Here is a 23761-nt window from a genome sequence, read left to right as displayed (position 1 = left end):
CCCAGTGCTCCCTGGCTCCAGAACACCCTTCTTCACCACTAATAACAACAATGACAATAATAATAATAATAATGGCCAACGCTCATGTGGCACTTTCCATGTGCCAGGCACCACTCAAAGCACTTTACAAAACCAGCCGCCCCAGAGCCTGCTCCAAGTGCCAGCGATCTGTGCTCACGCCAACCCTTCCAACAACAACCATCTGGGGCAGCTACAATCATTAGCCCAATCCCTCATTCAAAGAAACCGGGAGCTCTGGGGCTAAGACCCTGGCCTGAGGTTCACCACGGGTACAGCAAACAGGAACCCGAACCCAAGGAGCCTGGCTCTGGGGGCCACAGACTTAACCCTCCCCACTCCAGGGCTTAGACACCAACCTGGGGTCCTCAGCTTCCCAGACACTAACTGGGGGGCTGGCCTTCCAGTCCCTTGAGCTCCTCCTGGGCCTGGGGAGCATGACCAAGCCCAAATCTTCAGCACCCCCTTCACAGGGCAGCAGTCTGTGCCCTGGGAGTGAGTGGGAGCCAGGGAGAGGAGCTCATCCAAGCCTCTCCCAGCTGCTGTGGGAGCCTCAGCAGGACCTGGGGGTGGCAGAGACGAGTTCCTCATCCCTGCACAGCTCTCCATCCCCCCACAGCCTGCCGGGCAGAACCGGGGCTCAGGAAGGGGTGGCCACAGAAGGGAGGGGCCAGCGTGAGAGACATTATCTCCAGCCTCATCCCACCTAACAGGAACGGCCAAGCGGACAGCTGGGGAAGTGACCCCTCCACACCCTGGGAACCTGTGGAGCTCAGGTTAACCCTGGGGACCTGTGGAGCTCAGGTTAACCGCCAGACTGGGGCCTGAGGGTGAAGTCAGGGCAGGCCGAGCATCTCCTGAATACAGCTGTCTGCTTCTCACGGCAACCTCAGAAGGTGGGCCCTGCACCCCTCTCTCCTATAGCTGCGGGCGCTGAGGCTCAGGAGACTGCCCAAGGCCACATCCCCAGCGACTCACACAGCAGGATATGAACCCAGAACTGTCAGACTGCAGAGTCAGAGCACTCAGCCATCACCTTGGTCCACAGGCCACAGAGCCCTGGAAAGCCTGGCAGGCAGAACCCACTGGGCCTGTGGGGTCAGCAGTGCCCTGCTGTGTACCTGAGGCACCCACCCATGTCTCTGAATGCCAAGTATGTGCCAGGCACTGCTGTGGACTTTATTCACAGACTGACGTTTGACAGTCACTCCTGTGATGACTCAGTGTCACCAGGAGAGGGTGGGGGAAAGCGGTGAGTCAGGGAAGGTGACTAGCCACAGGGAGGTAACATTCAAGCTCAGACCCAACTAAAGAGTGGGGAGTAGCCAGTGGGGGGCCAGTTCCAGGCAGAGGGAACAGCACAAGCAAGGAGCAAATGTACTCTCCGTTTAATCAGCCCATGAGGGCCGGCCCTGTGGCTTGGTGGTTAAGTGCGCGCGCTGCGATGCTGGTGGCCCGGGTTCGGATCCCGGGTGTGCATCGAGGCACCACTTCTCCGTCCATCCTGAGGCCGAGTCCCACGTGCAGCAGCTAGAAGGATGTGCAGCTATGACATGCAGCTATCTACTGGGGCTTTGGGGGGAAAAAAATAAAATAAATAAAATCTTTAAAAAAAAAAAAAATCAGCCCATGAAAGCCCCCGAGCCGAGCCTCTACGAGGAGCTCCCTCCCGGCTCCACGAGGCTTTGAGGACATAACCAAGGCTTCTCCCACATCCTGCTTGACAAGGGGTAACAGGACTCAGGTGAAGCAGACCTGGGCTCAGAGCCCTCACACTCACTGTGCGACTTGGGCTGGGGCTTGATCTCTCCATCTTCATGGGTACAACGGGCACCCCACCCACTCACTCGGGGCACCTGGGAGCATTCAGGGAGCAAGCCCGCCCAGGGCCTGTCCTGGAGCGCTCCGTGAGATGTCTCGTCTGATGACGACACTGGGGATCTAGAGGGACTCAGTCACCACAATGCTCTGACCTTTTCAGGAAGGTGAGCTCCAGCAACGTCCCACAGCCCCAAGACTGGGGACAAGCAGAAGAGGTCAGGGCTAGAGACAAGGGGGAGGAAGGGAGAGTCCCCAACCCCTGGCAGACATGGGCAGGGACCCTCAGGCAGCAGGTGGCACGGCAAGAGCGGGAGCTCTGGGCTGGGGCATCACCTGACCCGGTCATGCCGGGTCCACCCATTCGTTCATTCATTCGAAGAACTGAGTGCCAGCTGTGTGCCAGTCCCTGCGCCACGCCCTGGGCCCACAGCAGTGACCAGCTTAACATTCTGGTAGGAGGAGAAAGATGAGGCTCAAACAAATGAGAAAAACACATGGTAGTGGAAAGGAAGAAACAAAACTATTGCTATTGGCAAATGACTTGATCTCATATGTAGAAAATCCTAAGGCATCCACCAAAAAACTATTAGAATACACAGGTTCAGCAAGGTTGCAGATCAACATACAAAGATTAACACACAAAAATCAATTCTTACTATACAGTCACGTGCTGCATAACAACATTTTGGTCAACGACAGACCACATATACAACAGTGGTCCCATAAGATGCAGCCCAGGTGTCTACTAGGCTTTGCCATCTAGGTTTGTGTAAGTCACTCTATGATGCTCGTACAACGACGAAATTGCCTAACGACACATCTCTCAGAACGTGTCCCCGTCCTTGAGCGACATGTGACCGTATAGTGAAAACCCACAACGAAATGAAGAAACAATTCAATTTACAATAGTACCAAAAAGAATAAAATATGCAGGAATAAATTCAACAAAGGAAGTACAAAACATATACTCTGGAAAACTTATAAAACATTGTTGAAAGAAATTCAAGATTTAAATCAATGGAAAGATATTCCATGGCCATGGTTCAAAAGATTTAATATTGTTAAGATGACAATACTCCCAAATTGATCTAAAAATTCGACACAACCCCTATCAAAATCTCAGCCGCTTTCTTTACAGAAATTTGACAAGTTGATCCTAAACCTTACAAATTCAAGGGACCAGAACAATCAAAACAATCTAGAAAAAGTAGAACATAATTAACAGATTCATACATCTTGATCGCAAAACTTCTACAAAGCTACAATAATCAAGAAACTGTGGTTCTGGCATAAGGACAGACACACAGATCAATGGAATAGAATTGAGAGTCTGGGGCCGGCCCCGTGGCTAGTGGTTAAGTGCGCGCGCTCCGCTACTGGCAGCCCGGGTTCGGATCCCGGGCGCGCACCGACGCACCACTTGTCCAGCCATGCTGAGGCCGTGTCCCACATACAGCAACTAGAACGATGTGCAGCTATGACATACAACTATCTACTGGGGTTTTGGGGAAAAAAAGCAGGAGGATTGGCAATAGATGTTAGCTCAGAGCCGGTCTTCCTCAGCAAAAAGAGGAGGATTAGCATGGATGTTAGCTTAGGACTGATCTTCCTCACAAAAAAAAAAAAAGGGCAGGGGCTGGCCCGGTGGTGTAGCAGTTAAGTTCGCACGCTCTACTTCAGCAGCCCAGGGTTTGGATCCTGAGCGCAGACCTACTCACCACTCATCAAACCATGCTGAGGCGGCGTCCCATATAGAGCAACTAGAAAGATGTACAACTATGACAGGCAACTATCTACTGGGGCTTTGGGGAGAAAAAAAAAAAGGAGAAAAGGAGGAAGACTGGCAACAGATGTTAGCTCAGGGCCAATCTTCCTCATAAAAGAGAGCAAATGATCTGAATAGACATTTCTCCAAAGAAAACATACAAATGGCCAATAAGCACATGAGAAGATGCTCAACATCCTTAGCTGTCAGGGAAACACAAACCAAAACTATAATTCACACCCACTAGGATGGCTATAATCAAGACAGCTAATAACAAGGGTTGGTGAGGATGTAGAGAAATTGGAACCCTCACGCACGGCTGGTAGGAATGTAAAATGGTATGGCCGCTTTGGAAAACAGTCTAGCAGTTCTTCAAAAGGTTAAACATAGAGTTACAATATGATTCAGCAATTCTACTCCGAGGTACATATCAAAGAGAAATCAAACATAGGTGCACACAAAAACTTGTAGACAAATGTATACAGCAGCATTATTCATAATAGCCAAAAAGTGAAAGCAACTCAGAAGTCCATCAACTGACAAATGGATACAGCAAATGTGGTATATCCATATAATGGAATATTATTCGACAATCAGAAGAAACTAAGCACTTACTGTATACATGCTATGATGTGAATTAACTTTGAAAATCTTATACTAAGTGAAAGAAGCCAGTCACAAAGAACTACATATTGTATGATTCCATTTATATGAAATGTCCAACAGGCAAATCCATAAGAGAGAGAAAGACTGGTGATTGCCAGGGGATGGTGGAGTTGGGAGAAAATGGGGAATGACTGCTAATGGGAATGGAGTTTCTTTTTGGGGTGATGAAAATGTTCTAAAATTGATTATGTGATGGTTGCATCACTCTGTGAATATACTAAAAACCACTGAATTGTATACTTTAAATGGGGGAATTGTGCAGGACGTGAATTACATCTCAATAAAACTGTTACCCCCCCCCAAAAAAAATTCCATAGTAGATCAGATAGAGAGAAAAATGAAAAAAACAGAGCAGGGAAGGTGGGTAGGGAGTGCTGGGTAGAGATGAGAAGGTGGGGGCTGCTACTTTGGGCGGGGGGAAAAGGAAAGCCTTTATGGTAGTGACATCTGAGCAAGGCCTGGAGTGAAGTGGGGATTCGAGCTGAGCAAAGACTGGGAGAGGAGCTAACTAGATGCATGAATAGAAACTGCAAAGGCCCTGAGGTAGAAACATGCTTGGCAAATGGAAAAGCCACACGGGGGCCCGTGGCTGAGTGGGACCGGGGAGGAGAGCAGGGGGACCGTGGTTGGCGAGGGAGCAGGGGGTTAGGTCATGCTGGACCTCGAGGGCCATGGTGAGGACTGTGACTCTTCCTCTGACGGCAGCTCTGTCTGGCCACTGTTGAGTCTGGCTTTAGGCAGAGGCCGAGAGTAGCCCTGGAGGGGTGGGTAGAAGGGCAAAGAGAGCAGACACACCTGCCAAGCAGCCAGAGGCCTGAGCTTGAAAGGGAGAAAGCTGGGGGGTGGCCACAGCTCCCATGTGGGCCTTCAGCTCTCCGCCCGCCCCCTCCGCTCAACCAGGCCCAGGAGTTGGAAGCAGCTGCTAGAGATGTGAGGGGAAAGCTCCCAGTGCTGGGCATGTTGAAACACCCAGAGGAATTAGGGTTTGTGTCTGGGAACAAATGCAGATATCGAATTGTGGGCTCTCTCCCTTCCCCTTTGTGAGTCTGTCACAGAAACGCCCAGCCAGGGAGCTGGGGCCCAGCACGCAGAGGCCTCCCAGGGCTTAGGTAACCGGCTCTCCCTCTCCCCTGCAGGAAGGGGAGCCAGGGCAGGGCTCAGGGCATCAGCGCAGGGCCTCCCTCTTGTTTCCACAGGGCTCTAAACACACACTAGTAAACGCCACCACTCCCAGGGGAAGAAGCTCCCAGCCTCACCCCGGCCCACCCCAGGTCACAGCAAGGGTAAAATCAACACCCCAGCCACAGCCATTTCCCGAGGGCCTACTGTGTGCCTCCCGGGACACTCCAACACGGAGAGTAGGGCGGCTGCTGAAAAATTAAAACAAGTGAGCATCCGCGAAGAACCACCATAAACAAGATGTTCATTAAAAAACACAGGACTGTGCATCCCCCTGGCTCGCCCTGCTGATGTGGCTCAGGATGGGCTGAAAACTGAAATGTAAAGATAATGGAACCATGCCCAGAGAGGAAACCACTTTACAGATGAGCAAAGTGAGGTTCAGAAAGGCCGAGTAACTCACCCATGGTCACAGAGCTGTGAGCAGCAGAGCCCGGTCTTGACCCCAAGCCCATCTGTGCCCAGAGCCCATGTCAGAGTCAGAGATGGCACAGCCAGGACTCAGCCCTGCAGCCCTTGCCTTCAAGGGGCTTATAGTCTGGCAGTGGGTAGGAGACAGAACACACATCAGGCGGTGCAAGTGCTATGGAGGAGAAAGGAACCAGGGAAGGAGGCAGGCAGTGTCCAGGTGGGGGAGCATGAGAGAAAGACAGCCAGGGGAGGTGACATCTGAGCAAAGAGCTGAGGTAGGTGCGAGAGTGACCCACGCAGACACCTGGGGAAGGGCAGTCTCAGCATGAGGAATAATAAGTGCAAAGGCCCTGAGGTGGAAATGGGCCTGACCTTTTTAAGAAAGCGCAAGGAGGCCAGTGTGGCCGGAGCAGAGTTAAGAGGAGAGTGGCGGGAAGTGAGATCGGAGAAGGAATCTTGGCCCCATACTTAAGAAGGGGCCCTGCGGAGGTGCCGGCCATCACAGCATCCACGTGTGCACAGGTGGGTAGGGAAGGACAGAAAAAATGAGGATGTGGTAGGGGAGGGGTATTATGTCCTTTTCTTTTTGAACTGAAAGTATCAGTTATGACTTTCGTTTTTCAAGCATGCCTGGGAGAAAAATGAATTCCTCTGTGAGTCCTCAAGATTGCAGTGAGGTCAGAGGCCAAAAAGCCGCCGTGGGGAACGACCTCCAGGAATAGCAGAGGCCCACTGCAGCACTGCCAGACGCCCAAGGGTGACTAGGACCCTGAAAGCTGAGCGCCACCTGACACCTGCTGTGACCTCCATGGACCACCAGTGGGCCCTGAGGGGCCAGGGACTGGGCCTGCCTGGGCACGTGGGCCTCTGCAAACATCCCCCAACGACAGGAAGTGCAGAGAGCCGCCTGTCTTGGGAAGAGGGAGAGCATGAAAAATTACAAGTGAGCATCTGCGAAGAACCATCATAAACAACATGTTCATTAAGAAACACAGGACTGTGCATCCCCCTGGCTCGCCCTGCTGATATGGCTCAGGATGGGCTGAAAACGGAAACGAAAGATAATGGAACCATGCCCAGAGAGGAGACCGTCCAGAACCCCGGACGCTGGGCTCCCGGGCTGAGTGGCTTGTTCTATGCACACAATGGCGTGAGAAGACAATGGCCCAAGGAAGGAGGGAGCTCAGAGCAGGTCTGGCTAAGGTGGGGTGAGAGACTACAGGGTCGTTGTCTTCGTTGCTGTCCAAGAATTCTTTCTGCAATTGAAATTTAAACTGAAAAATGAGAAAAGGGTGTGAGGTTAGAAAGGATAGTCAAAAGCAGAAGAGATTTGGGGCTGCCCGGTGGCGCAAGTGGTTAAGTACGCGCGCTCCGCTGCAGCGGCCCAGGGTTCACCGGTTCGGATCCCAGGCGCGCACTGACGCACCGCTTGGCAAGCCATGCTGTGGCGGCGTCCCATATAATGTGGAGGAAGATGGGCATGGATGTTAGCCCAGGGCCAGTCTTCTTCAGCAAGAAAAAGAGGAGGATTGGCAGATGTTAGCACAGGGCTGATCTCCTCACACACACACACACAAAAAAAAAAGCAGAAGAGATTTGAACCCCCAGCTGCCTGATTTAAGCCCTGGGCCACACTGGCCCTCCCGGCAGGACTGGGTGCCCCTTGGTAAGAGATGAAGATGACCTCAATCCCCCTAGCCTGGGGTTTCAGGGCGTGGGTCCCCAACTCCACGCTGCCAGGGACAGGTAATTACAGAGACTGGGCTTACAGGGCAGCTCAGGGGAGTTCCGTTTTTAGCTTTAAGATATACAATTAGCCGTTCAAATCCCAGAGAGGCAGCGTGAGCCCTCCGCCCACCGCAGCCCGCCATGGCCATCACAACAGCAGAATGCAGCTATTTCTGGGCTGTCCTGAAATAGAGCAGAGCATCCTACCAGGCTGGTGTCCTCAGCCCAGGAGAACTCCCTTGGAGACTCCCTGGCCCGGAATCCTGCCCAGGGCCTCTATTACGCACCCACAAAGACTTGCTTGTGGGCACTGTCTCTATCATGCAGTGACAAAGGGTCAGCGCTGTGGGAGCCACCTCCTTGCCACAGGCTGCCCACGGCCCACAGGGTCCTTGCAGACAGGGACCAAACAGGCCATTTGGGGCCTCTCCCCAGAGCTGGAGCCAAGGCACAGCTCGGCCCACAATAGTCTCAGGAGCAGAAAGTCGGGAGAAGGGAGCCCGGGTATCAGTGGGGCAGCCCATGGAACAGGCTCCAGGGAGACCCCACGCCCACCCTCAGCACGTCACCTTCCCAGCCTCCCAGCTGCAAGCACCCGTCTGCACATCTGTCCTGTCACCACCACGTGCCCAGCACAGACCCCGGCCTGGCAGGGAGTAGCTCAAGGATTTGGCCACAAGCAAGGGGTAGGGGTGGCACTGTCTGGTAGGACAGGGCTTCTCAGACTCAAGCCAACATTGAAAAACCCTTGGCTTGTCAAAAATGAGGATTCCCAGGCCCTGCCAGAACTACACACTCTGTAGGGCCGGGTTTCTCCACCTCAGTACTATTGACATTTTGAACCAGATTATTCTGTTTTTTTTTGAGGAGGTGTCCTGTGCATCCTAGGATATTTAGCAGCATCCTCCCAGTAGCACAACTCCAGCTGTGACAACCAAAAATGTCTCCAGATATTGCCAAATGTCCCCCGTGGGGGGCAAAATTGCCCCCAGTTGAGAACCACTGCTGCAGGCCTTGGACTGGACTTTTGAAACAAGCTTCCAGGTGATTCTGAGGCACAGAGTTGGGCACCTGGCTAAGAGAGGCACCCCAGGGACCTCCCAGCCCCAGCTGTGCTGCTGGGTTCCTGAGAGGGCTGGTCCCCCAATTCCTCCTATTCGGCACCTACATTGAGGGGCAACCAGAGCAAGGCTCCATCACGAGTCCCTCCCCCAACAGGGCATCCCGCCTGCACCTCTCAGCCACGCCCACTCCGTGAGCTCCCAGTCCTTGGCCAGATTCCTGGAGGAGCCCGGCTGCGGTGATGCAACCCAGGTTCCCGGCTGATGAAACCCAGCCCAGGCCGGGAAGGCAAGAGTCTAATAAGGAAACAATTTAAATTGACAACATCTGCCAGTGCTTCCCCGAAGAGAGGCGAGTACAGCTGCCTGGGGAGGGGCCCACCCCAGGGACCAGCCGAGGCGGCCGTCCAGGGGCTGCGGGGCAGTAGAGCCTCCATCCCAGCGACGCGGCCAACGTGGCAGCCCAGCGGCGTCTGGCTCCTGCCAGGAACTCAGGGCCGCGCAGGGGAAGCAGCTTGTTGCAGCTCTGACACAGCCAGCCCCTCCTCCCCAGACACGATGAGGCAGCAAGAAGTTCCTAGAAGCTGAGCCACTCTGCGTTGGATACTGGAGCACTCAGAGGAGCCACCTGGCCCCCCAAGACCCCTTCCCTGCTCCCCTGCAATGTGAGGCCTGAGGGGGGCTCGGGAATTTGGCAGGGGGCTAGGAGTAAAGGCTGGCCTCAGTGAGCGACCCACAGGAGTACAGAGTGGACGCACGCTGGGGCTTCAGAAACTCCAAACTGGAAAAGGGGTGGGGGGTCAGCCAAGTCACTCAGGCTTGGTGGGGAAGACTCAGACTCAGGGTTAGGAGTAAGGATTCTGGGGTCATGTGCACCTGGGTTCGAATCCTGCCACTCACCAGCCCAGGATCAATGGGATGGATCAAAAAACCCAAAGTGGGCAGGTGCCAGCTTCCCGGTTCACAGACACAGCCACAGCCTCTCCACTCTGCCTTCCACACCCAGAGTCAGGCTAGGCAGGCAGCTCGAGCTTCCCCACCACCCAGGCGCACGCTATTCTCGACTGATGCCAACTGGCCACTCCCTCTTGCTCTTACAGCCCGAGAGAAGAGCAGGCCGTTGAAGGGATCCAGAGTAAACTGCCGGCTTTGACCAAGTGCTGGTCCAACCCCACACACCTGGGCGAAGGTGCCCCCACCACCCAGTGTGACCCAGCCTGGCTCCTGTTTCCTGGGCACCCTCCTGTGGGCCAGGTGCTGCTCAAGCATTAACTCTCTGCAGGCACAACCACCACCCACTTCACAGATAAGCAAACTGACACAGGGAGTCCACAGCTCACACAGGAGACGAGAGGCAACCTGCACCCCCGAGCCCACCTCCCATCCTACAGGATCACTGCGAAAATGCACCAAGACAGTGCAGCAGTTCCCAGGGGACTGTGGCTTCAGTCAATGCCCTGCACTTTGTGGCTGACCCTTCACCACGAGTCTCAATACCAAGGAAGAGGCGGCCTTGAGACCAGGCTCACCTAAAGGAGGGTTGGTCAGTGGGTCAGAGTGCAGGTCAGTGGGGCACAGCCCTGGGCCACACCTATCAAGACCTGCTGGTGTTGGGGACCGAGCTAGGTCAATCTGGGGTCAGAGGCTGAAGCGGGAAAATGTTCCTGCAGAAGTTCACAACATCAGCTTCCCGCCTCCTGAGCACTTTCTACTGATCAGGCGCTGAACTGAGAGCTCTCCCTGACTGACCTCCCAGAATCCACACCCCAACCCTGGAAGGTGAGTACTAGCATCCTCATGTCACAGGTGGGGGAACTGAGGCCCAGAGCACAGAAGCCACCTACCTCAGGTCTGACTGGGAGAGGGCTGTAATCCGAACCCCTGGCTGTCTGACCTCAGAGTCTCTAACTGGGCTCCCATGCCAGGGCTGGGCCAGGCTGGAGGCTCTAGAAGTTCAAAGCAAGAAGACACAGCTGGGCTGTAGGAGCAACTTCCTCTCTCCCCAGGACCCAACTGTAGAAAACCAAGCTGCAGCGCTGGCTCTGCTTGGGGACTTTCCCTCCCTGAGCCCCGGAGACTCCCAGCAGGCTGCTCACAGTCACGGGCAGGAGGCAGAGAGGCTGGGATTTAAGGCCAGGCTCTGCCACCCACTGGACACTTGACCCCTCTGGGCCTCAGTCACTGTCCTGCCCCCAACTCACAAGGTTGCTGAGAGGCCTAATGAGAGAACAGGGCCTGGCACACACCCAGAGGGCACTCACGCTGAGTGGGGAACATGGCTGCAACCACAGAAGTAACGCCGAGGCACCTGGTCCAGCAGAAACCCAGGCAGGTAGGCCCCCGACGGAGCCTCCCCTTCCCCGCCCCAGGACCACGGATCAGGACATGTCCTCAGGACTTGAACCTGGCTGGGACATCCCAGAAGGTGGACTGGCAGGTGGCCCAGGCATGCCCAGGCCACTCCTGGCTGACTCACGCCTGGGTGGTGTTTGAATCACCCAAGGAGGGGAAGAGACAGGAGGGAGGGATCCCCGGAGCCCAGTTCCTCGAATGGCTGGACTCCAGCAAGTCACAAGGGTGTCCCTGTCCTTGAGCACCTACCCAACCCGATGGCCCCAAAAGCACCCTCCTCCCAACTACTGCAGCTGGACAAATTCCTTCCTCTTCCGGGCCTGGGTCTTAGGTATGGTGAAACGGACGAGGCTCCCGTGTCCCAGAGCACGGAGGTCCCAGAGAGGGCTGTGGCTTCAGCACTGCTGCTCCCTGCGTCCTGAGGACAGCATCTGGCACACAGAAGGCGCTCAGTACGTAACTGATGACTCAATTAGTGACCTTCACAGCCCTGCTTCCAACAAGGGCCGCCCTAGGCCTTCTTGCACAGGTACTCCGCCTCCAGAAAAGGGGCCTCCGGCTGTGGTTGGGCTGTGTCCTCTAGCTCGCTACAGAGTCTGAGGGGTCAGGGCTCATCGCCATCTCTGGATCTGCCCCCCGATGTTCCCATTGCTCCACACAGCACTCCCCAAGGCTCCTTGGATTTCTGAGGGAATCATCAGGGACGACTCAGCCAGGGTCACATCTCCTCACAGACTCAGACCTGTTTCTCCAGCCGTCTTCAGCAGCTCTCCAAGACTCCAACCACAGGACGAAGGGCTGGGGGTCAGGTGAGACCATGAGGCCCTGACTCACCAATCTCCACTCCCCAAACACCTGATTCTCCTGCAGGCTGACGGGCCGACCCTGGGCCCATCGCTGCCTCTGTCATTCACTTACTCCACACACATTAACTGAGCACTTACTAAGAGCCAGGCCTGAGCGGGACATTGGGGATACATCCAGAACAAGCCTGGGCCTCGCTCTTGTCTGCATCCAAAATGGGCGTGGCCATTCTCACCCAGGTCCTTGTGACTCCTCTTTAGCTGACACGAAACGCTTAGGAGGCGCTGGAGCCCAGGGTCAGGACTTCTCCTGGCATTCAGGGAGAGAACATCAGGCGAAAGCCCATCCCCAAAGAGAGGAGTCAGGGCCAGAGCAGGCAGAAGAGGCCAGTGCCTCCCCTCCCCTGCTGTCCTCAACACTCCTCTGAGAGCCGATGTGTCTACCAGTCTCCCCGGCTCATGGTCCCCAGGGCAAGGACCATGGCTGTCTTGGCCATTGCTGGACCCAGTGCCCAGTGCAGGGCCAGGGCAGCAGCCCGGCTCTAATCACAAATGTTTGCTGAATGGGTGAACCACAGGAAGAGAGAAGAGAAACAACAACAGTAAAAGGAGAGAGGGAGGAACATGGACCTTTCCTTTTTACTCCCACCCTTGGGTCCCCTCCAATAACTGCCCTGGATTAAGACCAACCACTGCCAGTCTTCACTGAGCACTTACTCTGTGCCAGGCGCTATGCTGGGTACCTAACCAGTGTCAACCTTTTTAATCCAAGCACCAAGAAGGAGCTTATCATTCCATTTCACAGATGAGGAAAGCAAGGCTCCGAAAGATCCTGTGCTCTGGCAGGCTCAAGAGCCCACTCTCCCTCTGAACTGCCAAGCCCCACGGCCCAGCAGCCCCTGCCTGGGTTTGCAAGAGGCAGAAGGAAAATCCCTAGCCAGAGAAGGCTGTTGGCAGCTGCCAAGCTGAGTTACGGCCTCATAAAGAAGAGCAATGCTTATCAGGTCAGGATGGTTCAGGCTGCCCTACCAGAAAGACCCTGGAAAGACCCGAGGACCGTTTCCAGGCACCCAGGAGGCGCCACATTTCTGTCTAGAGGACCTTGGGGCCCAGCACCACCAAAGGTGTGGGTGTCTCCAGGCTGCTTCTGACACAGACGTGCACACATCGTCGGTGCACAGCTCACAGACTCTCAGAGCAGTCACGTGTCACCAGTGCCCAAGAAGCAGGACTTTACAGGCCCCAGAAGCCCCTTCCAGACACAAGTTCCACCCCGACAAAGATAACATCATCCTGACTTGTATCAGGACGGGTTTTTTCCTCAGCATGCTCTTGAACTTTATATAAACAGCATCACACACCACGCTCTTGTCTCAGCTTCCTTCCCTCAACATTGCTTGTGACACTTCCTTGTTGTGTGATTGAACAAGCTGTGTGAACAAGCACAGCTTGTTCAATCTCACTGTCGCCTCAAAGGCTCGAGTTTTGTTTTTAACCATTCCTTGATGACAGAGGTAGGAAGCCGCCCTTCTCAGCTGACAGCCACCTTCCCTTCTGCAACGTGGGGCCCCAAGCGGTCAACCCCATGGCTGCCCTTCATGGTTCTAAAACACAAATCCGACTGATTCATACCCTTCAGTGGCTCCTGCCTCAGATAAGGTCCAAGCCTTTCCCCATGCCCCTCCACTCCAAGCCCCTCTCTATGTACCCCCCTCCAAGCCCCTCCCCATGCCCCCTCCAAGCCCCTCCCCATGCCCCCACTCAAGCCCCTCCCCATGCCCTCCTACTCCAAGCCCCTCCCCATGCCCCCACTCCAAGCCCCTTCCCATGCCCCCCACTCAAGCCCCTCCCCATGCCCTCCTACTCCAAGCCCCTCCCCATGCCCCCACTCCAAGCCCCTCCCCATGCCCCCACTCCAAGCCCCTCCCCATGCCCCCACTCCAAGCCCCCTCCATGCCCCCCAACTCCAAGCCCCTCCCCACATCCCCCTACTCCAAGCCCCTCCCCATGCCCCCACTCCAAGCCCCTAGGCCGCTGGCTCTTTTTCCCAGCTCAGCACTCTTGCCCTTGCCTCCCTCTGCCCTGGGCTGCTCTTCTCCCACCGCCCACTAACCTACTTGTCTGGGACCAAGTCCAGCATCACTTCCTGGGGCCTGTAGGGCCCCACACACAGAAGGTGCTCAGGAAATTGCCCCTGAGGGACTGGGGGAGCCACAGGTGTGCTGCACCCACGTCTGCAGAGAGTCCAGCCTCCCAAAGAGGAAGTGGTGGGAGGTGAGGGCATCTTGCATGCAAACAGGACCCAGACTTCTGCCCTCCCCAGCGCAGCCTGTGCACCTTCTCCCCTCTCAGCAGGTTTAGTCTGTTTCCAGCTGCCAGATGCATGGCCCTGTGCTGAGCAGGTAGCCCTGGTCTAGGTAGCCCTCCCACCCCCACACAAGCACCTCCACCCCATTTGATGGAGGAGAAAACAGAGGCTGAGAGGACAAGGCCATTGGCCAGGGTCACAGAGCCAGTGAGTAGCTGCCAAAGTCCAACTGCAGAACTCGGGGCAGGGCCCAGCCCCCTCCTGCTCCCCATCCCACTAGGAACAACCCCACGCCCCACAGAGAGTCCACCCAACACAACCCATCAGTGCCCCCAGCTGCCTCTCAATCACAGCACGGCAGTGCCCAGCTGCCTGGTATGTGGGTGAGGGCTGCGCCTGACACGGACTGACTCCTCCAGCACCGGGGCGGGGCGGGGGGGGGGGGGTTAAGCAGCTGGTGGTGGCTGGCACATGGTCCAGCACCATCAGCGCCCACACTGGTTCAATGCCAAGGGAGAAAAGTCCCAGCCCTGCGCCAGCACCAACCTGAGGCAGGAAGCCCCAGAACTAAGATGCAACAGAGGCCGCTCCAGCCCAGCCTGGGGAAGGAGCTAAGAAGCATGGACGGGGATTGTAGTGTCCTGAGATGAGGGCCCACAGAGGGTGCACAAGACCAAAAGAGGCCAGGGAAGGCTTCCTGGAGGAGGTGGCTCCTGGGCTGAGCAGGAGTTTAGCCAGGTGAAGAAGCCGGGGAAGGGAGCTCGAGGACAAGGCAACTGCAGAAGCAAAAACCTGTAAGAGGAAGGCGTAGTGGAAGCCAGGGCAGCGCCAAGAGTGGCAAGGGCCTCCCACCCACTGAGGGGCCCCTGGCTTTCTCACCGGTTCCGCCGTCCCCCAGCAGCGTCTGATGCCAGTGCCCTCACCTCATATGGGGAGCTGTCTTCTGCCTGCCAGAGTGGGTCCCGGAGCTAGCTATGCAGAGGGCCCCTTCCTGCAGGCAGAAGACCCCCCAGCCCAGCCTCGCCCAGGGGGAGTGCGCCAGCTCTCACTGGCTCAGAGCCAAGCACCCCAAGGCAGGGAAGGTTCAAGGCAGGGGGGGTAAGAAAGCGCACAAACCCCACTGAGGACCCTGAGCTCCAGCGTGAGGCCCTGCCCCTTAGACACTAGGTGTGCTCCTCATCCACTCCCACCCCTCCAGACGGCAGAGAGCACTAGACGGGAGGCACCCTCTCCCCGCAGCACCCCACAGAATCACAAGATAGACACACACCCGTCAGTCCTGGCCCAGAGGGAAGTGCCAGCTGCCACGGAGGGGCTACTGAGGTGTGCCATCCAGCCCACTGCCATGACTCAGCCCGGGGACCGGAGGATGGACTGCAGCATGGACTGTGTTTCTACCATGTGCCAGGAGCTGAGCTGGACGTCTGACAGGCATTATCTCACTGTGTCCTCCCAAGAGCACTGCGAGGCAGGCACCAGCAGCCCTGCTTGCTAGGGAGGGCCACTGAGGCTTAGGGACTAAGGTCTTTGTCCAAGGTCACACAGGCAGCAAGAGGCAGGAGGGGAACGTCCTTCCCAGGTCTGTGTATGGGGCGAGGCACCAGCCTGACCAAACAGGCAGACAGTCCTCCCTCTACCGGAGCTGGCTGGAGGGGCTGCAGGCTGGCCACTCCCAGTTGACATCTGGGCAGGGGCAGGGGCAGGTGGTTCCAGGCCTGCATGTGAGAGCTGTTTCGAGCCCGGGGCCAGGAGAGGCTCAGAGCAGAGACCAAGGGTTTGCAAACACAGCCCTAAGCAGACACCAAGGCCAGGCACAGGCTGGGCAGCTTCAGGCCTCACCAAGACCACCAACGGCACAGTGTGACCTCAGGGAGGGCCAGAAGGCCCAGGGGTGGCAGATCTCAGGTCACAGAGCACGTGTGGGGCCCTGGGGGCGGGTCTGGTGTCCCCCACAACCCTAAGCACTTGCTAGGCAAGGTGGATAATGAAGAGAGCCACCCCTTGCCCCCACCCCATGTCAGTTCCAGGTCTCCTTCTAAGCAAATCTGATGTCTCTCCCCTGCTCAAACCTTTCCGTGGCTGTCTGGTGAGATGAGGATAAACCTACACTGGCTGCCATGGGTGTTACTGCCCGTTCCCAGCAGTAAGGTCACCACACGGCAGGCACCAGACTCCACACACTGAGTCCCCTGGCTCCTGAGGCCGTGAGCATACACACCAGCAGCTACCACAAGGCCCAAGCACAGCTTCCCAAATGCAAGTCAGGACTTCCAGGTACTAAACAAGATGAGTTCAAAGGCACTCAGGGCCCCCAGCTACCCCGGGTCAAGCAGGGCCCACAGGCCCGCAATGTGACTGCTGCTAAGAACCCCTGGCCAGAGTGGCTCCCAGGACAGAGCTGGAAGTGAGGAAGAGGCCTCAGGGAACTGCCTTGGCTCTACAGAGCCAGATCACCTCAGGTCAGGGCTCTGCTGGCGCCAGGCTGGCGGGCAGGTGGCAGGGGCTGCCAGGGCGGCACCTGCCAACAGTTGGCCAGCTGGCGGCAAAGGCCAGGTCCAAGGAGCAGACACCAAGGCCAGGCACAGACTGGGTGGCTTCAGGCCTCACGAAGGGCACCAGCAGCACAGTCTGGCCCCTCGGGGAGCCAGCGGCTGGCCTGGTGCCTCCCAGCCTGGCCTCGCCCACTTCTCCTGCCAGCAGGACTTCTCTCCAAGGAGCCCCGCCTCCTCACGCCCACCAGCCTGCACAGGGAAGGACGCCCACAGCAGCCCTGGGGACCACGCTGGGCCGAGTAAAACGAGGGCGGCAGACCACAGTCAGGGCTCCAAGGGCCTGCAGTGGGGTCAGGAGGAGCCTAGAGCAGGCAGCCCACGGAGGGGGCAGCCACAAAGCCCCTTGGGCCAAACACTGCCACATGGCACTGCTGCCAGCTCTTCCAACTCAAAAGAAACTGAAAGTCTGGATTTTAGTGCTGTCAAAAACTATTAGAGAATGGGCCAGCCCCATGGCTTAGCGGTTAAGTGAGCGTGCTCCGCTGCTGGCGGCCCTGGTTCGGATCCCGGGCGTGCACCGACGCACTGCTTCTCCGGCCATGCTGAGGCCGCGTCCCACATACAGCAACTAGAAGGACATGCAGCTATGACATACAACTATCTACTGGGGCTTTGGGGAAAAAATAAATAAATAAAATTAAATTAAAAAAAAAAAAAAAAAACTATTAGAGCAACAAAACACCAGCTACGCTTGGCCACCGTGTGCCCTTGGAACTGCCATCTTCTGGTACCTAGTAAGTGCTAGGTGTGGGGCCAGGCAATTCAGGATGAGGAAACCCGCCTGCCCACCAACCTTCTCTCCAGTCTGCCCACTCCTCTCCCTCTGCCTGCCACCACCCAGCCAGGCCAGCACAGCTTGCCCAGCCAATTCCAACTGTGCCTTCTGGGGTGCCGGTCAGGCCCCCTTGCATCTTCACTTAGCAGCCAAAAGCCTTCACCCTAATGGGCAAACCAGGCCACACTGCTCCTCTGCCCCTTGAATGGACCCCCAAGGCCAGGAACGGTCCAGCCCAGCCACCCCCCATCCTCATTCACTCCAGCCCCTCCCTGCACCCCAGCCACACCAGCCCCTCGCCTAGATGACTGACCAAGTGCCTTCCCACCGGAGGGCCTCTACCCACAAGGCTCTTTGCAACCTCTCTCCAGTCTGATCTCCCTCGGCCTTCAAAGCTCCTGTGAAGGGTCACTTTCTCGGGGCAACCCTCTCTATCACCATGATGTGCTCTGTCAAGAGATCATGAGTTCCATGAGGGCAAGGACCATGTCCAGCCTAGGGTGGGTGCCCAGTCAACACCTGTCAGACAAATGGACAGCTGACTGAACAGAAATGCCTTCCCCAAGTGGTCCACCAGGATCTAACGGAATCCTGAAGAGGACCCATCCCAGATCTCCCTGGCTCTGAGGTCTCTGTGATGCCCACCAGGCACACTGCCCCACTCCCATGGGGAGCTGCACGGGAGGAGGGCTGTCTAGTCCCGTTCACCTCTGAAAGCCCAGGACCAAGCAGGGCCTTGGTAGATGCATTCCGGAATAGGGACACAGGCCTGCCAGCCTCCTCCTCCTGCCCCAGCTCTCAGCCTCCAGAGCTTCTGCTCTGTGAAGTGGATGCCCTGCCTGACTTGGGGTCCCACTGCACCTCCACTTCCCCCCTGCCTCGGGCTTGAACCATGTGTCCATCTCCACACCCCCCCCCCCACACCAAGATGTGCGTGAGGGCAGGCATCAGGGTAGCTGATTCCAGTAGCATTCTGCAGCCTTTTCCAAGGAGGGAGGGAGAGGGCCTCAGGGAATCGGAGGCTGGGCAAAGCCTGTAGTGTGTGCAAAGACCTCCCCAGGCCCAGGGCTTCCAGCTGCAGAGCTCACCTGTCCAAAGCCTTCTTCATGGCCCCAAAATCCCAAATATCCCTCAAGGCTCCCATCCCGCCAGCCCAAGGCCAGGCCCACGGAGGGAAAGCAGCACCTGTCTGTGAGCAGGCATGCACTCTTTCAATAGGTTGCCCAAATCAAAATCCCACTGAAGAGAAAACTGGGGATTCAAAGCTGCCCAAGAAGAAAGGGCGGGGCACGGGCCTCCCCAGGTCACACAGTCTGCTTCAGGGACAGCCTGGCACCCCTGGAGGGGCCCCTCCTCTCGTTCTGGCCCAGCCTGCCCACTTTATGCAGAGACAGGTACTGAGGCACAGGGGACAGAGGTCAGGGCCAGACCAGAGTCCACTCCACTGTGCCATTAGCTTTTCCTATGAAGTGACCCTGAACAAATGACTTCTCAGCCCCGGGCCTCAGTTTCCCCATCCATTGGCTGAGGAGGCACTCTCTGCCTGTCTCCTCCAGAGAGGACTTGCTGTAAGGAAAATTGATGCCTCCTTCTTGCTCCCTCCCCTGGCACCGCCAGCCACGTGCACGGGGCAGGCCACAGGACCAGTGCCAGCTGGACACAGAGACCTCTCGGGATGTTTGGGATTCTTCCTGCCTGAAGGACAGATTGGCTGGAAGCCTGCACCCAGCCCACCCTGGGGAGACCATGGCCCGGTGCATGTTTCCCGACTCACCAAACTTGGCTGGGACCTCCGCATCCCTCCAGGGACCCCCAGTAAAGCCTCCCAGATGCCATTTGGATGCATCCGCCTGGAAGGCCTCCATGCAGGGACCTTGGCAAATGCCCATTGTGCCTCAGTGCCAGCCCGTGCCTGGCCCCAAATCCGAGGCAGTGACTTCAGCTCCATCCCCATCTACGATCTTGGGGCCCCTTTTCCTCAGATCTCATGGGATCTAGCTTGGTGCCTTGAAATTACCCAAACGTGGAGCTTCCTGTACCACCCAACCCACTGAAAACAACCTTCAAAGGTCTAGGGACACCATATGGGACTGTAGCTGTTTCAGCTCTCTGCCACCAAGGCAAGGGAGGGCTTTGCAGCCGGACCTGCCCAATCTAAATCACAGCTCTGCCACTCCTGGGCCCAGCACTCTAGGTCTCCTGACCCATTTCCTCATCAGCTCATGAGGCAACCAGTTCGAGGACTCAACTGACCACACATCTGAGGTGCTCAGCAAGTCCCTGACATACAGTAAGTGCACAGTCAAAGGCAGCTTAAACCCTAATAATAAAAGGGTTATTTCCCCACCAGGTGACCTCTGGCATGTGGCTTCACCTCTCTGGCCTTGTTGCCTCTCCGGACGGCCGAGAGGATTAATGGACGAACCATTTGCAAAACTCAGCACAGTGCTTGGCACATAGCGGGGGCCCTCAGAACATGGTAGCCGTGAGGACTGTGGTTCGTAAGGAAGCCTCAGAAAGACGAGGCTGGGGAACAGTGTGATGTACCACCTGTTCTACCTGCTCAAATTGGGTCAGGCTGGAGCTGTGTACCCAGCTGTTGCCATGGCACCCATCACGCAGGGAAACACTCCAGCTAGGAGGGCGGGTGCGGCAGGGGTGGGGCCTCAGGCCTGCTTCGCTCAGACACCACCCGTGCTGCCACCACCAGTCTCTGGGCCATCTCAGGGGTACCTGGGGTTGTGGGGAGCGTGCTACTGGATCTCAGCCCAGGATCTAAGCACGTCTCATTACCCCTGACTCTACCCCAACTCCCAAACAATGGGGCCTTGGCCGTCTGGAGGGTTGGGCTGTGAGGTGGGGCTCACAGGCTGCAGACCAGGGTGGGCAGGATGAGAGTGGAGGGGGTAGCCTCAAGCCCCAACGTCACTGTCTGCCCCCTCCAGCCACACCTGCCCAGCAGCAAACATACCCAGAACCCACACAAGTGCCCAGCCTTGGGGGGCCCAAAGTCAGCTCCTCCCTCCCCAGCCCCACTCAGGTTTCATCCAGGATGAGGGCTAGGAAAGGCTGTTTGGGCTCAGCTGGGTTCAGGGAATCCATGGCCCCTTGCCAGGAGACAACAAGGGGAGGCAGAGGCGAAATCCAGACACTGTGGGCTGAGACCTGGAACTTTCCAGACTTTCCTGGATGAGAGGGCAGGTTTAGAGCAATGGAAAGGCTGACAGGTAGGGTGACAGTGGCTCCAGGGCCTGGGAGGCCAGGCGAGACGTCAGCCTGGGGCTGAATACCAATTCCTCAGTGGGATCCACGACCCTGTCCCCACCCCCAGTTCACATGTAGGACCCCTGCTGTCTCCAGCTGATCCCCCCCAAGGCCTGGGAGGGGCTAGGGCCTGGGCCCCTCTGCCATAATAACAACAAGTGCTACAACAATTTGCCTGGGCCGACATGGTATAAACATTACCCATTCCCCCTCACAACTCTAGGAGTGGGTATGATTTCTCCTATTTCATAGAGGAGGAAACTAAGACTCAAAGGCAGAACATGGTAGTAGTTAAAAGCACATCCTGAGTTTGAATCTGGGCTCCGCTGTATTAACTCACAAAAATCACATCCTCCCCTGCAAAATGGGCATAATAATTCTACAGACCCCCCCCAATCTCCACCCTGCTCCATGGCATGGTCAAGGGGTTAAGTGAGAGGTGCTAGTAAAGCAAGGAGCACAGCACCAATAATCGCCGGTTCCTGGAATCAGAGAGGTTAGGTAACTTGCCCAGAGTCACCCAGCCAGTGAGAGGCCGACCCCAAGCCCTAGCTCTGAGCACAGCCCTTTCCCTAAAAACTTGCGCTGCTTTGTGGGTGGCCACGGGATCACAGGCTTCCCGGGACACCGAGCACGGCGCCACCCCCACAGCAAAGGGCAGCCCTTGTCTGAATTCCTCAGATAAGCAGCTCCCAGTAGACTGGGGAGCCTCCAGGCCTGAGCGGGCCCAAATGCACAGAAAAGGCAACCCACCTGTCCACACCAGAGATTCCTAAATCTGGGTTGGCTACATGGGTCCTCTCCCCTCCTCCCAGCGGATATTTGACCCCAGATTCACCCAACAGGTCTCCAAACAGGCCAAGTTCAGTTGACAACCACCTCCTGCAAAGTCCCTGGCAAGCCACTTACTTCCTCTTTCTGGGCCTCAGTTTCTCCATCTATAACAGGCACTCCCATCTCAGAACCATGAGGCAGATCCAGCTAACTGGGCCCACAAAGAGGCCTGAGGGGCAAAGGGACAGACCAGGGAAGGGAACCAGCGCGTCCCCAGGCCCTGTGCCAGGCCCTGCACCACATTCTATTTACTGAAATTTCTCCACACCTCTCTGACAGAGACCTGTACTGGACCCAGAAAGTGACAGAGCTAGGACTCAATCAGACTCCCAGGCACTCTCCTGGACCGGCCAGGACTATGTGCCCCGTCAGTGGGAGCAGCTTGGGAACTCAGCCGCCCTCAGCAATGAGCTGGGCAGAGGGTGCAGGATGGGGAAGAACACAAAACCAAACTTGATCAAGCCTTTTTCAGAGAGGGTGGACAGAGTATTTGCAATGCAAAACAGCCCATTTGCAGCCAGAAGAGGGCTGTCCCTAAGAGGGGGGCCTAGGCAGGCCAAAATCCTGCCATTCCCCTCCAGCCAGACCAGGAGGGCCCACGGCCAGGCCTTCCCAGCCTCTGGGAGTACCAAGAAACCTGTGGCTGGCCCAGGCTCTAAATCATATGACATCGCAAGTGGCCAGCTGAGTGCAAGGTGGCCTGGAACCCTCCTCCCCTTCTCACCCTTCAAGGCACAAACCCCGCTGGGCTTTGTGCAAGTCTGCAGAATGGGCCTACGCAAGCTGCGTGCAAGGCCCCAAGAAGGGGCTGAAAGAATAGACCCCCCAGGTATCTGGCTGGTCACCTGCTAACCAGTGCCCGGCACCTTGCCAGCTTTCTCTGGCCCAGACCTCCCAGATCGCTTAGCCCTACCTTGTGCAAACCTGCCTCAAGACACACACAACCCCCAGCACTCTCTTGGCCCCAAGGGGCGCTTCCACACTCGCCAAGTGGCTAGATCTCGCTCATCATCCCCCTCCCCTAGAGGCGCGACTGCCCTAGCTCCTACCTTGACGACAAGCTGACAAAATCCCCGCCATCCAGCAGCCGGACCTTGCAGAAGAGGACCCCGTTCACAAAGGGGACCGCAGTCAGCTCCTCCAAGGTGAAAGTGGTTTGGAATTTGAATTTCTTCTTTTTCATCAAGAAAGCCATGAGCGAGTTCCCTGAGTCTGAAGCCCCGAAGGCCAAAAAAAAGGGGGGAGCCAGAAATCCCCAGGATTCCTTTCCCTACACCACACCCCCTCCTCAAAACACCAGAGCCGGACCCCGCCCAGATGGTGGCGGAGGCGGCAGAGAGGGCGGGGATCTGAGTCCGGAGGGCCCGGGTCTGAGCGACCAGTCCAGTTCTCGGGCCGGTTGGCTTCACCCTCGGGGAGCCGGGGCTCGGAGGGGCTCGGAGTGGCCGGGGGCTTCACCGGCATGTAAACAGTGGAGCATGGCCCAGGAGGCAAGCGCAGGGGCAGCGGGCGGCGCGCGAGCGGCAGCGCTGGCGAGCAGCATCCCGGGCCGCGGTACCCGGGAGCTCGCCGCGCGACCGGGCTCGGCGGGCGGACCGGTGAGACTGACGGCGCCGGGCGGACCGGTGAGGCCGAGGGCGGCGGGCGGCCCCGCCTCCGCCCCCGCCCCGCTGGCGGCCGGGGGAGGCGCCCTCGCCGCGCACACGCCCCCGCACCTGGGTACCGGGCTGCCGGAGCAGGTGAGTCCCGGGAGGCTGCGGGCCCCCAGGGGGCGGCCGGGAGCTCTGGGTGGGGGGTCTCTCCGGGAGGCGCGTCCGGGACGCTCCGGGCCGGGAACGTCCAGCCGCGGCCCCGGGCAGCGGGGGCGCCGCCTCCTCCTCGGTCCTTGGTCCCGCGCCGCGGGCCCCGGCGGAGCTGAGGCGCCTCCCCGGCCGGCCGGTGGCGCGCGCCTCACCCGCCGCCTCTGCCCAGCACCCCGCTAGCAGCAGCGCCGCCGTCTGCGCTCCCGACGCCGCCGCCCGACCCCGACGCTGCGCGGCGCCGTTCGGAGAATGCCGAGGCCCAGCGCGGCCGCCGCGGACCCGCCGCCCGGCGAGGGAGGGGCGGGGCGCCGGCGGCCCAGCCCGCCTGCGATTGGGCGGCCCCGCGAGGCGGGCGCGGAGCGCGATTGGCGGAGAGCGGTGTGGGGCGGGACTCGCGGGAGGCAGAGGCTGGTCAGGGCGCT

The 23761-nt window shown here is 57.6% G+C and overlaps 1 protein-coding gene across 1 annotated transcript in view; it reads right to left on the bottom strand.

Moving 5' to 3' along the window:
- Nucleotides 1–23548, bottom strand: part of EEIG1 (estrogen-induced osteoclastogenesis regulator 1) — a 36408-nt gene extending 12860 nt beyond the window's left edge. The window contains exon 1 of the mRNA XM_004423500.3: nt 22587–23548. Coding sequence (XP_004423557.1) covers nt 22587–22732 — 146 coding nt within the window. The 5' untranslated portion in view covers nt 22733–23548. The remainder of the gene's footprint in view (nt 1–22586) is intronic.
- Between the last annotated feature and the right edge of the window lie 213 nt (nt 23549–23761).

Source organism: Ceratotherium simum, chromosome 29, assembly GCF_057802395.1.
Source record: "Ceratotherium simum simum isolate JZ-2026a chromosome 29, ASM5780239v1, whole genome shotgun sequence".
NCBI classification, from domain to species: domain Eukaryota; kingdom Metazoa; phylum Chordata; class Mammalia; order Perissodactyla; family Rhinocerotidae; genus Ceratotherium; species Ceratotherium simum.
The sequence above is the reverse complement of the archived record's forward strand: the minus strand, read 5'-3'. Positions and strand labels throughout refer to the sequence as shown.